At 36.0% G+C, this 12,441-nt stretch overlaps 1 protein-coding gene across 1 annotated transcript; it reads left to right on the top strand.

Annotated features, from left to right (window-relative positions):
- Nucleotides 1–1,357: 1,357 nt before the first annotated feature.
- On the top strand, nt 1,358–11,114 carry LOC130461416 (uncharacterized). Its single transcript, XM_056829512.1, has 3 exons — nt 1,358–1,795; nt 4,459–4,520; nt 10,415–11,114. The coding sequence occupies exons 1-3, from the start codon at nt 1,358–1,360 to the stop codon at nt 11,112–11,114; spliced, it is 1,200 nt and encodes a 399-aa protein (XP_056685490.1).
- Nucleotides 11,115–12,441: the final 1,327 nt, after the last annotated feature.

The following is a 12,441-nucleotide window of genomic DNA, read 5'->3' as shown; positions in this document are numbered from 1 at the left end:
TGCGGTTCAGTATTAATTAACAAGTTAATAATTCAGTGAGATCAAGTGAGCTGAATGCCTAGCTAGAGGCCGCTTCAGTTCAAGTGGAATTAATGATATTAATCCACAGCTTACTCTTGACTGAACCCGTAGGGTCACACAAATAGTACGTAAACGGATCAAGTATTTAATGGCATTAAATACTCCATCTATGAATATTCGGAACCGACGGATCTTGGTTTCAGTGGGAGCTAAGATCGTCACAGGCAAGAAATGAATACTCCGGAAACGATGATATTGCCGGAAACGGAAATATGGATCGTATCGGAAATATGAATATTATCCAAGTCGTAGATGTTGCCGGAAACGGAAACATGGTACGTGTCGGAAAATATTATTGGAAATGGAAATATTACCAGAATCGGAAATATTACCGGAAACGGAAATATTGTCAGAATCGGAAATATTGCCGGAATCGGAAAATAATTCCGGAAACGGAAATATTAAATATTTGTTCGAAACGGAAATTAATTCCGGAATCGGAAATATTAAATATTGTTCGTATCGGAAATAGATTCCGGAAATGGAAATTTAATCGGAAGCATATCGTACGAATTAGCATCGGACGAGGCTTGCCGGACGAAGGCCCAGCACGAAGCCGGGGCCATCGCCCAGCAAGCATGCGCGCCACAAGCCCAGCCAAGGCAGCGCCCAGGCCTACCGCAAGGCAGGCCCAGCGCGCGCCAAGAGGCCACGGCTGCGTGGGCCGTGCTGCGCGGGCTGCTGCTCGCACGCGCATGGGCAGCCCTTGTGGCTGCCGTGTGTGTGTGAGTTTGTGCTCATGCGTGATTCCTGAATCTACAAGAGTCAGTGTATGATTAAATTTCTATTCCTAATTGGATAAATTAATTAAATAGAATTCATGTAGGATTCTAATTCCAATTAATTCGCATCCTACTAGGATTACGATTCCTTTTCCATAACTCTATAAATAAAGGCCTAGGGGTCATAATTTATACACAAGTTTCAAAGTATTCAAAAGTGAGTTTTTTTTGAGAGAAAATCAAACACACATCTTGCTCAAAAGTGCCGAAATTTTCTAGTACCTTAAGGGCGATTCTAGTTGGTCAATCTTAAGGCGGATCCGGACGTGCTGTGGACTATCTACGGAGGGACGACACTTGGAGTCCTAAAAGACTTGTTCTTGTTCGGTTCGGGCGCAGCTAGGGAGGGCACGCAACAAAGAGTATGCATCTAAATTATGCTATATGATTATGTGTAAATAATATGTTGTCCTGGGTTAATGGTTGTTTCCGCATGATCTATGTAGTGTCATATGTATCATAACCTAACATATCTCTCTAACCCTCCAGTATTAATGTCACCCAAGCCGGGAGAGCCTTTGATTTTATATCTCACAGTCACAGAAACTGCCATGGGAGCGTTATTGGCTCAATACCAAGAAGGCACCAAAAGAGAAATTGCCATCTACTACCTCAGCAAAAAGTTTTTGGATTATGAAACCAGATACAATCCTTTAGAAAAAGCTTGCATCGCCCTCATATACGCCACTAAGAAGCTACGACATTATCTACAGGCTCATACAACTTTCCTTATCTCGAGACTAGATCCTATCAAGTACATCTTTGAGAAACCAATTCTCACTGAGAGATTCGCGAGATGGCATGCAATTCTTTCAGAATTTGATATTCAATGTGTAAACCAGAAATCTGTTAAAGGAAGGGCGATATCTGAAGCATTGGCTGATGGACCAATATCAGGAGATGAATTTGATGACGAGTTTCCAGATGAACATGTTATTTGGATGGAACACTACAAGAGGGGGGGTGAATTGTAATATGGAACTTGCTAGCCAATTTTTGCGGAATTATAAAGAACATAAGCAAGTAGAGAAACAATGCAAGAGAGATTTTACGAGGAAACTTTCCAGGGCCCAACTGGAAAGAAAACCTCGACCCACTAGGGATTTCAACTCAAACTCTTTTCACTATAGGGCAACAACTCAGTTACAATCCTATAAGAAACTTGGCCATTACTTGAGTTCCTCTACGAACTCAAGTTCCCAATAGTTGTTCCCTCAAACAACTACGCTCTCACTGACTTCCCTAGAAGTCTCTCTTGACTCTTAGACTTCACTCAAAGCCTCTCTTCTTCTCTCTCATAGACTTCACTCAAAGCCTACCCAAATACATATCAGGAACTCACTCACGTTCCTGCCCCATACACATCAGGAACTCACTCAAGTTCCAGCCCAAAACTTGATACAAGAATTCACTCAAACCCTTTACCAATTCCCCATTACAAGAGTTCGCTCAACCCTTGACCAACTCTCAAAATATTGATGATTGATAATTGATTAGTATCCCTCTAGTATGTAGCACATGAAAGAACAATGGGGAACTTAGAACTTCGAGGAACTTGGAACTAATGGACTGACTCAAGAACGTGGAAACCAAAACATATTTCTATTAAAACGTTTTTCCTCTTAAACCAGACCTACTGGAAAGACTGTGAGAGTCAGACAGTTTGGAATGAATGCTAAGATCTTCTTTTATAGTGTTGAAACTCCTAACCACTTCCCCCTTAATCTCCTCAACTGACGACCATGTTGCCATGATTTTAGGCATGTTCCCATGACCTATTCAGTTGCTGAAAACGTGGGAGTCAAAGCTGGAAGTGCCTGAATTTTCTCAACAGAATTTCCTTTTGAAAGAACAGAAAATAGGAAAACGTGATTAAATAAAATCCTTGGGGAAAAAGAAATGTTTTGTAAAATAGGATCCAAGGTGTATTTTCCAAAACATAACTATTTCATTTTATTTCTTCACAGTAAAATTCTATTTCTATTTTATAAAATCTTTCTTTATAAAATATTATATTTTATAAAATCTTTCTTTAGAAAATATTCTGTTTTATAAAATCTTTCTTTAGAAAATATTAATCTTATATTAGAGAGACTTTATTTTACTATTTTTAAGATCACATTCAAAGTTCCTTTTAGTACCTTGTTCCATAATCTTTCAAGCTACTACATACTTACATGAATCCTAGAAAATAAACTCTTATTTCCTGTCTTCATGTTCCATGCTGCTCCGCATGTTGGTTGTTCCACCTCTGGAACTTCTCGAACCATGTTCCCATCAGGAACTTATTTATGCCTGCTTGATCAGTTTCTCTGATTGTCCAAGTCTACATGCTTTGGCCTTCTCTTGTTCCTGCTCTGGAACTCCTGGTTTTCTTAGCATAGAAACTTAAACATTTATTAGTTAAGTTTGCCTGTCATCATCAAAACCATGTGGGTTAACAAATTCCCCCTTTTTGGTGATGACAAACCAAGCAAACTTAATAGAGAAAATAAATCCAACATGCATAGAAATCTTAAAACAAAATATTTACAAGAGTTAAAAGAATATACATAGTTGTAACATACTTGAGAAAAGCAGATATTTGAGACTAGGAACTCAAAATATTTTGCCTTCAATGTTTGCCTTTCTTTTCCCCCTTTTGGCATCATCAAAAAGGTTTAGCTAATAGTATTAATTTAATCCCATCACAGCACCATACTAACGAGAATGGTTAGTCAGAATCAGAGACAAAGCAAAATATCTCCCTCAATGTTGTACTGTTTAGACAATCATACTCAAGCGAATAGAATTCAAAGTGAAAAGAAATTATCATAAGCCAATGTTCCTTAGCAACAAGCAGAAAAGAAAGAAATAAGTTCACCAAAAAAAAAAAAAAAAACAGAAAAGCAAAATAAAAATAATGAAAAATTATTTCAAAATACATAAACACCATCAATTTGTATTTTGCAGGGATAGGCAATTTATGAGGTAAAGGTTAGGCATGGGTCATGATTTTAATGAATGTATTCCTTTGGTCACTTGTTTATCTGCATGTCTCCTTCTTTACGGACTTTCAACTGAAGATCCTCTCCATAAAATACACCGTTGTTCCTTTCTTTCTTCTATTCTTCTTTAGCAGTACGTATAAATTCTTTGAAGCTTTTTGATAGTTCCTTGATTCAATTTTTGTAGGAACTTACATTTATGGTGTAAGTTCCCATGTGAATCTTGAAGGAACTACATAATTTTTGAGATAATTCTTTAAGGTATAGACAGCTTCATTTGCATTTCAACTTGGAAACTTGAAATGCTTGTAGGAACTTATGATCCCTTCTCTTTCTATTTTCACATATCTCTCCTTTTATTCCCCTCTTTTTTTTTTCGATTTCTTTTGTCTCCTTTTTTTTTTTTTTTTTTTTTTTTTTTTTTTTTTTTTTTTTTTTTTTTTTTTTTTCATCTCCCTTTTGTTTTTTCAAAATGTACATTAACGCTCTATTAATCACCTTCCTCATTAGTTCCCCCTCAGTTGTTGCTGCATCGATTTAGTGACAAAGGAGGAATATTTTGTAGAGGGTTTTTGTATAGTGATGAATTTTTGAGAATGTTTTTGAAGAGAAAAAATAAATCAACGTGTGGTATTGATTTGGCTTTTGTGGTTTCTAATAGGTTGATATGGTAAGAGAATATTGGGAAACATTTTTGTGAGGAACAAAACTTAATTGGTGCATAAGTCTTTTAGGATATAGGTGAAAGAGATTTTAAGTGTTTTAGGTGTTTATGATAGATTGAAACATTTAAAAGATAAAATTTTATTTTATTGGGTGTAACTTAACAAAAGATGGAACATCCTTGAGGAAAATTGAGATCGGCAAGGAGTCCTTTCTTAAGCAAATACGAAAAATTGTAAAGGAAAAAGAATAAACGAAGATTGAATCAAAAGAAAAAATATAAAAAATTGCTTGTCGTACTAGTAATAGGAACACACAAAACAACATGGCTTATGACTCTTCTTTTTACCTTTTCATCAGTTAGCACAAGTAATTATGAACCAAAATACGAGAAATTAGGAGAGTCCTTCACAATGTACAATTCTGATCTATGTTCACACACAAGAATTGCGTGGGATTAATTTTACCAAAAGCTAAATACTTACAGTTTTGCCATATTTGGGGAACTTCAAGGAAAATATATCCAGCTTGAATATACTGAGTTCCAGTCACATTTTCTCGTGCTTCTGATCAAGAGTTATAGGATGGTAAAATGCGACTTTCGGAGATTTGATTGGAACCTCTCGCTTAGACCTATGGATATGGCAATATTTGGTCTATTAGCGGTTAAATATTGGACAATTTAACAATCATACCTCTGAAGCTTTGTGTATGGCTCACAATCATCCCTTAGGAACCTTCATCTAGTCTTGCTCGTGTTCCTGTGGGAGTGTGATGCGTCTCTGCATTCTTACGCTCATATTACTTTATGAGTTTAGTAAAGTACTTACACAGAGATTTGTTAGTTGTACCAAAGAATATATAATCAGTGATAAATACGTACAACAACCAAATTATAACATGCATTCATATGAAGGATTTTTTTTTTTTTTTTTTTTTTTTTTTTTTTTTTTTTTTTTTTTTTTTTTTTTTTTTTTAAAGAAAATTCATGATGCATGAAGAATAATTCTTTGGAAAAATAAGCTATAATGCGTTTTCCTTTTACAGCACAAAATATAAGTGTGACACATTTACTTTAAGCATACATAAGTGCCTTATTTAAATATGTGTATGCGTTCCAAATCAACAAAACTCTTGTTAAAGACTATGTTATGCTCATGTCATGCTTCACTAAGTCTTGATCCTCCAAACAGTCCATGAGTAGATGAAATCATAAAGAAAGCATATTCACATAATGCATTGCAAAACTTGTACACTTGTATTAATAAGTTAACAATATAACGCATTAAAACATGCTATGATATGAATAAGAAAAATTTACCTTATATAAATTTTCACCATGTATATGATTTCTTTGAAGTGCTGGACTGATTTTGATGACTTTATGTTCGAGTTACTAGAGTGCTAGTTCCACCATCTTGATGCCCTCACATCTTATGGAAACATTCATGTGTAATCGAATATTGTCAATCATTCTTCAGAAGTTCCTTGACATGCTTTTGTCATTTGATCATCTCAATTATCACTCTCTATTTAATTTTTATAGAAATTAAGAGAGTGGTTGTTGTGTTCTTTCATCATGTTCATATAAACACTTATGATAATGAAACCTTATAAAACAATTCGTTAGGTTCAACATTTATGTATATATATCACTAATAAATCAGTTTCTCTTGAAAACAAAATATGTTAATTTTAAAATCAGTTTTCAAGAAGGGACTTGACATTGCTCTTTATAAGAAAAAAAGAAGTCATCTTCTGTTTGGAACAACCTACGTCCCATATGTGCAACAACATAGGATTATATATAATTACCTTATAAACAAGCTACTGGAGAAAGAGTCTCCTAAAAATCAATACCTTTCTGACTGGTTGTTCCTTTCAAGAACCAACCTTCTCTGAGTTCCTTTGTCGATGTCATTGATAAATTGATGAATGAATGTTGTAGTGCACACAGGAACTCGATAAATGAATCTGGCAATTTCTCTACTACTAGAGCAGTCGTGGAACTTGTTGCATGATATTGATTGATCGAGTTGATCTTCAGCTTCATGAACTGGAACTTGAACCTTAGTTTGAAGTTCCTCGACATGAGCTTATGTAGCTGGCTACTGTTGCTTTTAATAGTGACATATTTTATCATTAGAAACTCGATTAGTTCTACAGGAACTTGCGAGTTCAATATTGAAATAAACTTAAACCTGTTGCTGGGAATAGTCATGTTAGTTTCAATCACAAGTAATATATTCACTTATTTCAACGCACATTTTTATATTTGTTGTAAACTCTGGATCATCTTCAATAACCCCTAGAAATATCAAATTATTGTTAGGAACCAAATTGTGATCCACAAAGTATGTGTTCCCTCTTTGATTCCCTTCAACTATGACATTTATTACTGATGATGTAATTTATTTTTAAAATTACCAGAGAAAACATAATTTTGGAAACTCTAAACAAATGTGCATTAATTACTCGACAATAAAAATTCACAATGGAACAGGAACTTGACTTACCAACTTTTCATTTGGAACCAATCTTACCTTAACTGTCAAACGTTATAAGTTTCCACTGTAGGTAGCAACCAAACGATAATAGTGAATTTTCTTTCATAGAACAATCATTGTCGGGATATAACGAGTTGTTCCCCCTTAGTTGTAGCCACCTCATTTTTCATGTTACAAGTAAGCTAGAACATGTTCCTATGGTCTTCATGACCATTCTCCATCTTGAGTTATTTTAATATGAGTAATCTGGGAAAAAATAACACTCAAGTGTAGTACTTTTGTGCAAAGTTATGATTAGCAGGTTAGTCTAAAATAAATATATATATACTCAAACATAATAACAAAATATGATGTTCCTGAAAAAGTTACTTCACGAAAGAAACATGAAACATATATTTTGTTCCATGGAACTTAAGTTAACAAGAACCAAGAACTTGGACATGAAAAACTTTGACACCAAAAATTTGCTATCAAATAGTTTATGCACCATTTATCAAGTTACTGTAACCTTGAGTTCGCTGATTGTTTCACCAGAACTTAGGAAGAGTTCCTTTGATCAATCAAACTTATTATTATGAATTTTATACATATTAAATTCCAAAACAAAACCTATAACACAAATAAGGTTAGTTTGCACAATAATTTAAGAGAAACAGGTTTATAAAAAAAATTCAACATTAATTAACACAAGTAAAATGAGGGAACAACCTTACTAGCATTTCACATGATTGAGTTCCTTTGAGATGTTCAAAGTGACTTCCCATTATATAGTGCATGTGAGTTGATTCGTTGATATGACCCATCATATTTGGAAGGAACTTACATGCTGGTGGAACTGGAACTAGTTTACATCTGAAGTTCCAAGTTCCGAGCCTGAGTTCCTCTTCACTATTCCAACGAATCTAATGGATTTCCAACTCATTTTTCCTTGGTGTAATTCTGATGTTGTTCCTTTACTTCATACACACACTCAATCATGAGTTATAAACCTTAAATATATCATTAAGGATCTTTTAGTTGCAGCCTTTATCTGTTCCTTGGAATGGTGCTGGAATGAGTTCCTTTATCTAGAAGTTCCTCTTCGGATTTTGATCCTTGTTCTGAAGTGGGGTGCTGATGTAATGTATCTTTAATGTAACTCGTGGGTCAACAGTGATCTAGTGAGTTCCTCAATGTGGAACTTATATTCATAGGAACTCTGACATATTAATGTGCATCTTTGTTTGTTCCTGTACCAATTTCTTTGTCAAGGGAACCCAACAGATTTGGGTCCCTTCTTGTTAGTAGTAACTGTTAAGAAAATAATCAACACAACAACTACTACCAAGATACAATAAGCCTTCATATAAATGATATTCAATATATTCATGAAGCATATAAAATAATAGTTCTTAGGCAGAGAAAAAATAAGTAGGATATTTTGTTGCCTAAAAATTAAAAAACTCCGAGTTCCACAAATATGCATTTTTCAAAATACGTTTCCTTGACATAATTTTAATGTACTGAAGTTAAAAAAAATTGAAAAATCATTTATTAAATATAGATTTTAGATTTTTCAAATTTAATTTTAAATCAAAACAAAACAGAAGTTCCATTAGAAACAATGCAAGGAACACGCAATAAATTAATGTATGCACACAAAGAAGGTCTAAAGGAATAGATATTTACCTTAGAAGATCGCCAGTTATACCTTGCCTGACTTTTATTCAACAATAAAAGTCAGATCTGCCTTGTTCCTTTGAATGGGTAGGATCGAGTTCCTTTCATCAAGTTTCTTGTAATTGTTCCTCCTTCCAGGAACTTAACTCAGCAGGGTTTCCTGCTTATCAGCGAGTTCCGGCTCTGATACCAATTGTTATTTGGATGGAACACTACAAGAGGGGGGGTGAATTGTAATATGGAACTTGCTAGCCAATTTTTGCGGAATTATAAAGAACATAAGCAAGTAGAGAAACAATGCAAGAGAGATTTTACGAGGAAACTTTCCAGGGCCCAACTGGAAAGAAAACCTCGACCCACTAGGGATTTCAACTCAAACTCTTTTCACTATAGGGCAACAACTCAGTTACAATCCTATAAGAAACTTGGCCATTACTTGAGTTCCTCTACGAACTCAAGTTCCCAATAGTTGTTCCCTCAAACAACTACGCTCTCACTGACTTCCCTAGAAGTCTCTCTTGACTCTTAGACTTCACTCAAAGCCTCTCTTCTTCTCTCTCATAGACTTCACTCAAAGCCTACCCAAATACATATCAGGAACTCACTCACGTTCCTGCCCCATACACATCAGGAACTCACTCAAGTTCCAGCCCAAAACTTGATACAAGAATTCACTCAAACCCTTTACCAATTCCCCATTACAAGAGTTCGCTCAACCCTTGACCAACTCTCAAAATATTGATGATTGATAATTGATTAGTATCCCTCTAGTATGTAGCACATGAAAGAACAATGGGGAACTTAGAACTTCGAGGAACTTGGAACTAATGGACTGACTCAAGAACGTGGAAACCAAAACATATTTCTATTAAAACGTTTTTCCTCTTAAACCAGACCTACTGGAAAGACTGTGAGAGTCAGACAGTTTGGAATGAATGCTAAGATCTTCTTTTATAGTGTTGAAACTCCTAACCACTTCCCCCTTAATCTCCTCAACTGACGACCATGTTGCCATGATTTTAGGCATGTTCCCATGACCTATTCAGTTGCTGAAAACGTGGGAGTCAAAGCTGGAAGTGCCTGAATTTTCTCAACAGAATTTCCTTTTGAAAGAACAGAAAATAGGAAAACGTGATTAAATAAAATCCTTGGGGAAAAAGAAATGTTTTGTAAAATAGGATCCAAGGTGTATTTTCCAAAACATAACTATTTCATTTTATTTCTTCACAGTAAAATTCTATTTCTATTTTATAAAATCTTTCTTTATAAAATATTATATTTTATAAAATCTTTCTTTAGAAAATATTCTGTTTTATAAAATCTTTCTTTAGAAAATATTAATCTTATATTAGAGAGACTTTATTTTACTATTTTTAAGATCACATTCAAAGTTCCTTTTAGTACCTTGTTCCATAATCTTTCAAGCTACTACATACTTACATGAATCCTAGAAAATAAACTCTTATTTCCTGTCTTCATGTTCCATGCTGCTCCGCATGTTGGTTGTTCCACCTCTGGAACTTCTCGAACCATGTTCCCATCAGGAACTTATTTATGCCTGCTTGATCAGTTTCTCTGATTGTCCAAGTCTACATGCTTTGGCCTTCTCTTGTTCCTGCTCTGGAACTCCTGGTTTTCTTAGCATAGAAACTTAAACATTTATTAGTTAAGTTTGCCTGTCATCATCAAAACCATGTGGGTTAACAGAACATTTACTCAACATTGGGATATCTAGGTGGAAAATGTACTTTGACGGAGCATCTAATAGAAGGGGCAATGGCGCGGGTGTTTTTCTCATTGATCCTTATGGAATTCATATCCCTTTTGCTGTGAAATTGAGTTTTCCAACGACTAATAACACGGCAGAGTACGAAGCTTGCATTTATGGCGTTAAGGCAGCCTTAGCGGCAGGGGCGAAATACCTCACAGTATATGGAGATTCTAACCTCATTATCTCTCAAACAATTGGAGTATGGAGAGTCCGAGATGAGAGATTACAAATGTATACCGAGTATCTCCAACAGTTCATTCCGTACTTTGAAGATATTGACTTCAAGCATCTTCCCCGGGAGCAAAACAGTTTCACGGATGCATTAGCAAACTTAGCGGTAAATTTAACATGGGAAAACAACGTAAAAATTCGAGCTGTGACTATTGAGGAAAGTGATTCACCGGTAGTCAACCTTGAACATATGATTGCTTCATTGACTTTGCAAGACGATAAAGATGCTTGGTATGCTGATATTAAAAAAATTCTAATCACCGGTCGATATCCTGAAGAGAGTCATAAAAAAGACCAATTGGCTATCCGGCGATTGACAGCTCACTTTGTAATACTAAAAGATAGATTGTACCGCAAGGGTTTTGATGGAACTCTACAATTGTGTGTTGACAAAAAAAAAACAAAAGATCATGGGAGAAATCCATGGTGGTGAATGCGGTCCGCACATGAATGGCAGGATGCTAGCTCGAAAAATCTTGCGAGCAGGTTATTATTGGACCACTTTAGAAAGCGACTGTGTCCATTTTGTGAGGACTTGCAAGAAATGTCAATTTTTCGCAAATCTCAATCGCCACCTACCTCCTTACATAATCTCACTTCTCCATGGCCGTTTTCTAGTTGGGGTATAGATATCATCGGACAAATTCACCCAAAAGCCTCGAACGGACACCAATACATTTTAGTTGCTGTTGACTATTTCTCGAAATGGATTGAAGCAGCGTCATATGCAAAGCTAGGGGCAAAGCAAGTCTCCAAATTTGTGATCAACAACATCATATGTCGCTACGGAGTGCCTTTTGAAATCATTTCTGACAACGGCTCTCACTTTGAAGGGCACTTAAAAGAAACTCTTGAGAAATATAAGGTTAGACATCATCAGTCTTCCCCTTATCGTCCTCAGACCAATGGAGCAGTTGAAGCCGCCAACAAAACCATTCGAACGATAATTGCAAAAATGACAGAAAAAACCCGGGAATGGCCTGACAAATTACCATATGCCCTTTGGGGGTATATAATTTCTATTCGAACTCCAACAGGGACTACTCCGTATTCTCTAGTATATGGAATGGAACCTGTCCTTCCTGTGGAAATCGAAATTCAATCACTCCGGGTTATGAATGAAAGCGAGGTATCCAAATATCAATGGTTCAAGGTTCGGTACGACGAGCTGGCCCTAGCAGACGAACGAAGGTTGGAGGCCCTAAACAACATCCAACTTTATCAACGACGTATCGCGCGAGCTTTCAATAAAAGAGTGCGAGATAGGGGCATTCGAGAAGGAGATTTGGTCTTGAAAGAGAATCGGGCTCCAATACATGATCCTCGTGGGAAATTTAAGCCTAACTGGTCAGGCCCATTTCTGGTCAAACACATCACCTCAGCAGGGGCAGTGAAACTGGTTGATCTTAACGGCGACGAATTCCTCCATTTTACCAACCTTGACCAGCTTAAGAAATATTACGTCTAGTATTTTGATGATCGTATGATCCATGATGTATCCTAGTATGAGTAAGATAGCTTTCAGATATATTAGTTAGAAAAGCAAGCCTCGTAATATCCTGAACTACGCTTTGACCTGATTCCCTTATCATGGGATACGTAGGCAATCCACATGGATTCGGTCAAAAATAAAGGTGAAATCCATTACATATTCACTTATTTTTTTTTTAAGCTGAAAAGGCACTGGCCCAGCCATTGGAGAGAAGGCCAATGCGTTAGTCAAGGGGCAATTAGCTCACCTGATGTATGCCACTTAACTC

Source organism: Spinacia oleracea, chromosome 5 (genome assembly GCF_020520425.1).
Source record: "Spinacia oleracea cultivar Varoflay chromosome 5, BTI_SOV_V1, whole genome shotgun sequence".
Lineage (NCBI taxonomy): Eukaryota > Viridiplantae > Streptophyta > Magnoliopsida > Caryophyllales > Amaranthaceae > Spinacia > Spinacia oleracea.
Note: the sequence above shows the minus strand (reverse complement) of the source record. Positions and strands in the feature narration are given on the sequence as shown.